General features: G+C 36.7%; 1 protein-coding gene across 2 annotated transcripts; it reads right to left on the bottom strand.

The window, feature by feature from the left end:
* Positions 1 to 1,208: 1,208 nt before the first annotated feature.
* Positions 1,209 to 3,964, bottom strand: LOC124171967. Of its 2 annotated transcripts, XM_046551387.1 has the most exons (3): positions 3,785 to 3,964; positions 3,290 to 3,448; positions 1,209 to 3,149 (listed from the first exon to the last, which is right to left on the bottom strand). In XM_046551387.1, exons 2-3 carry the CDS (start codon positions 3,430 to 3,432, stop codon positions 1,328 to 1,330), a joined length of 1,965 nt encoding a protein of 654 aa, XP_046407343.1. In that variant the 5' UTR covers positions 3,433 to 3,448; positions 3,785 to 3,964; the 3' UTR covers positions 1,209 to 1,327. The 2 variants fall into 2 exon arrangements, with proteins under 2 accessions (XP_046407343.1, XP_046407344.1); XM_046551388.1 differs by lacking the exon at positions 3,785 to 3,964 and having other exon boundaries at positions 1,209 to 3,160; positions 3,290 to 3,380.
* Positions 3,965 to 4,576: the final 612 nt, after the last annotated feature.

Below are 4,576 nucleotides of genomic sequence, written 5' to 3'. Positions count from 1 at the left end.
GGTGGGTTCTTTTTTTCTAGTAACGAAATTCATTTGAAATTTTGCCGCCATAAACTTGCTGCATGATTTTAAACCAATTTTAGAATCAAAGAGACATGAAAAATGAAATATGCGAGGTAATCACCTTAAAAAATTAAAAAAACTAATCATAGATAGAGAGGACTGCAAAATTTCTTCCGTGGAAACTAAAAGTATTTTATCTTCAAGTATTTAAAACTATTATGTATCTAAGTATTTAAAACTATTCCGGTTCTCTCCTCTCAACTTCGCAAAATGTAAAACCGCTACATAATGTTATACATATGTAAAACCGCTCTTTCACTACAAGCATTATATGTATGCCGGACAACATGTAACTTCTAGTCCTCTATATCCATTAAAATTTTTACGGAAAGAAGATGTATATCTCCAGAATGTAGACTTTGAATCAAGGTGGATTGGTAAATGATTTTTGATCAATGGAATTTTCACTCTTCTGCACTTTCTAGGTAACTGAGACGTTTTTACACTAGAGGACAAAGCCATTTCTAAAAATCGCCGAATAAATAACCCCCTTAAAGTAAGTATATCTTGCAGTGTCGAAAAGTTCCATATTACATGTGGCCTATTTTGGGCAATGTGAATTGTTTCATGTAATTTTCATAGCTAATACTTGACTTCCAAAGGTGCAAACTTGATGGCATTTTTCGCTAGTTTCAGGACTGTTTGCTTCCACAGATTACCAATATTGCTGATACGGTAATACCTATCTATTCAGCAAGTTCTTCACATTGCTGAGCTTGATAATCCAAGACCACGCCCCGTTGAAGAAGGTAACTTCCTTCAGCTTCCCTAAGTGGTTTTCAAATTACCTCCAGACATTGGTCATCAGAAAGAAGATAGTTCACATGTATGTTAAAGAAACTGGAGGTCACTAAGACTTTTTAAGATAGGGGAGGGTGGGGCACAGTGAAACAAAAATTATTATTTTGCCTATAAAAACATTGCTTTTGAAAATAAAATAACAATGAAAATATATTAATGGTGCTTGTCATTTTCTTCACTATTCCTACTTTAAAAAATGGAATTATTTAAAAAAGCAATGGATTTACATCAATTTTTGTAGTGATATGTCAATTGTTTCACTGTGCCCCATGTGTGGGGCACAGTGAAACAGGGCCTTTTTTACTTATGGGGCACAGTGAAACACATTTTTTCAGATTTTATAATACCATTTATTTTTACCTTTGGCAATATTTTCACTAGAATGAAACTCACAATGCATGAATACAGTAATGGATTAAAAAACATGAAACAAACTGCACCTTAGTCAGTGATAATTAGAAGCTTAACGAACATCTAAATTGGCAAATGAAATTTTAAATGAAATAAACCTTTTCATTCTTGCAGTTCCTTTGCGATAAGAAGGAGGTGGTAAAACTAATTTAATGTCTTTCATGCTGACAGATGCTATATCTTCAATATGTGGGAAAAAAAATGAATTTGGCACTTTGGAACTTTTTCGTAAATATGTAACTTCAGCGCCATTGTGTTTTCTTGCTTCTTTAATTATTCTACCTACATAGTAGAATTTTTTCTTCGATGAAAACTCAATCAAAACATAATCACCAACTTTTACTGTACCTACTTTATTTCCAAAACCTTCTAAAATATCCTCATTACCTTCCAAGGGGTTTGAAAGTCCTCCCTCTGACGTGGTGTCTGAATTTTGATGGGGCCCCTCACAGTTATCAATGGCAACATTGGCATTAAATAAACTTCTGCATGATTTAGTTGCCTCAGAAGTTTTTTTTCCTATAGCTGTATTTTTCTTTTCCATCATACGGATTTTTTCTGGTGTGTCTGTTATGATCATACTTTTGCCTGGTTCTCTTTTCCTGGTTGAATTTTTCCTTGGAGCGGCTTTAGGATAGCCCTTGAACTGAGCAGGACTTTGAAAAGTTCTTTTATCTTCACCTTGACCATTGTTTAAACTGGAAGTACTTGCAGTTGCTCTTAATTCTTGGCTCAATAAGTCACACTCTTCAGTTTCAGGAGAAGGCTGGTCTGTTACAGAACTACTCAAGAAATCTGCCTCGGTGAAAATGTGCCTATTATATGGATATATTCCAGTTTTTTTGAATCCATTAATAATAGTAGCTGGAGTCATAGCCTTTTGATGGGCAAAATTGACGCATCCTGCAATATGGTAGATGGAAAGAGCTTTACCTGGATTGCTTTTGTTCCAGGAATCAACTGCTGCGGCATAATAGGTCTTAAATGGAGCATAACAGGAAACATCCAAGGGCTGTAATTTGGCACTGCAATGAGGTGGAAGAGTCACAATCATTATGCCATACTCTTTTGCCAAATCTATTACTTGTATACTAATATGGCTTTGGTGATTATCCATTATTAGCAGTGTAGGGTCTTCTTTACTTGTTTTTGTATGTTTGATGAAGTGCTTAATAACTTCAGGAAATATTTCTGCTGTCATCCAACCACTTTTCGATGTCAGTCCAAGAGAGCCAGGAGGGGCATTGATCAACATATGATCACTGAACTTGACCCTTGGGAAAACAAATGCAGGGGGTATGGTGTTTCCGGATGCACTCACAAAACAGCATGTAGTAACTAGAGTTCCCCTTTCACCTGCTGTTACATTATTTACCCCTTTGGATCCCTTTTCTGCAATCACCTTGGCAGACTTATTTACGACTGTTGAGGTACCAGTTTCATCTAGATTCCATATTCTGGAACCATCACCAAAACATTCTGAACGTCTTAAGGCTGCACCAAGATTGTCAAAAAATGTTTTCACTGTGTGTGCATTAAATGATGTGCAACGAGAAAGAGAACAGTTTTCAGGCTGCCGAATGCTTAAATTTGGATTTCGCTTCAAGAACAATCGTAGCCAGTCTAAACCTGCAGCAGAGTCATCATGCCAGTTTTTTGGCACTTGTATAGAGTTCACCACTGCCATTTCATAAGCTAGCTCTCGAGTGTTACGAGTCGACTGACCATAACAGAGTTTTGAGCATGTTATCAAATAGTCAGCCAAGCACTTTTCTTGTTCAGCTGTAAAAATCAATCTGGATTGATATTTTGGTGTCATGCGAACATGTTCACCAGTCCCTTCATCACTAGCCTTTTTTTGCTTACTCACATACCTGAAAAGAATCTTTTCAAAATTATTATTTGGAAAATTTGAATGTCAGTTTACGTTTACTGTTTATTTGAAATTTAAAAAAATTTTCAGAAAACTTTCAATGTTACAAGATGTTCACATGCAAAAAACAAATAAACATACCGACTGAGTGTTACATAATTGACATTACATTCTTTGGCTGCTTTCCTGATTGAATAGTTTTCATGCAGAACAAGATGAACTGCAGCGCGCATTTCACCATCTGTGAAGGATCCAATATGGCTCTTTCTTATTCTATTCCTCATTTTTGGAATCTTTATTCTGAAAATAATGAAATTCCATCAGAATAACAATAATAATTACTATAGTAATCCACACTGCATATTTCAAGTCAAATAGTTCTTCCTAAATGAGACATGGGGCACAGTGAAACATGTTTCACTGTGCCCCATTTATCTTGTTTCAGTGTGCCCCACCAGGCCATCTTGAATAAATAAACTTACTGCATGAAAACAAATGAAGATATAGAAATATGTTTGGTGGTCTCCAAAACTTAAGAAATGGTAACAGTAAATACAATGATAAGTTAAGATTTCCCATGAAAAGGAAAAGTTTGTCAGTGTGAAATAATTCTTTGGAATTATTTACTTTTCTCACCTTAAAATAGGTTTTGATCCATCAACAGGAGACTAGAAGAGCACAAGCCATGAGACTGCAGCAGCTGTTGTGGTGTTAGTTCCTTAATATAACACAGAGAGCACTAATTCATAGAATTGTCAGGAGGAGGGAAATTTGAATTGTTTCACCCTGCCCCATGTTTCACTGTGCCCCACCCTCCCCTACAGCCAGCTTAGAAGAGAATACAAAGTCATTTTTAGCCAAAGCCACACTGAATACACAAGTAGAATAGAACAGAGTATTCCTGTAAACATCAAAGCTTTCTGGTCTGAGATCAAATCCTTCCATTCTCCTGACAGTGTATCTTGGTCCCTAATCTGCTGATGATGCCTGTGGTAAATGAGAGAGTCTTTGTCAACCATTTCCCTTCTGTATTCAATGATGCAACAGTGCCAATTCCTGAGTTTGCCTTCAGTTGGAATGAATCAGTTCCTCAATGTTCTATTACTGCCACTGATGTTCAGTCTAGATTAGAACCCCTCAACCAGAAAATAAGGAGCAGTTCCTGATGACATACTTCTCTTGGTGCTCAGACATCCTGCTCCTGTTCTGGCACCTCAACTGGCTGTGATTTTCTCAGCCTTGCTAGCAGCTGGAGTGTTCCCATCATGACTCAAACTTGGCTTTTTCCAAGTCAGGAGTTCGCAGGGACATGAAGAATTATAGGCCTATTGCCATCTTGCTTGCACTCGCTAAGGTCTTATATAAAGAGAGCATTGTACATGACCATTTATATTTTCATCTCGGAAAGTGTATATAAGCTGAGCAGCA

The sequence above is a fragment of the Ischnura elegans genome, chromosome 1 (assembly GCF_921293095.1).
Source record: "Ischnura elegans chromosome 1, ioIscEleg1.1, whole genome shotgun sequence".
Taxonomy (NCBI): Eukaryota; Metazoa; Arthropoda; class Insecta; order Odonata; family Coenagrionidae; genus Ischnura; species Ischnura elegans.
This window is presented reverse-complemented; position numbering and strand designations above follow the sequence as displayed.

Coding starts and splice junctions, on each gene's coding strand:
- LOC124171967 (XM_046551387.1), bottom strand. CDS start 3,432: ATGAGGAATAGAATAAGAAAGAGCCATATTGGATCCTTCACAGATGGT. Junction 3,150..3,289: donor AATTATGTAACACTCAGTCG/GTATGTTTATTT, acceptor GATTCTTTTCAG/GTATGTGAGTAAGCAAAAAA.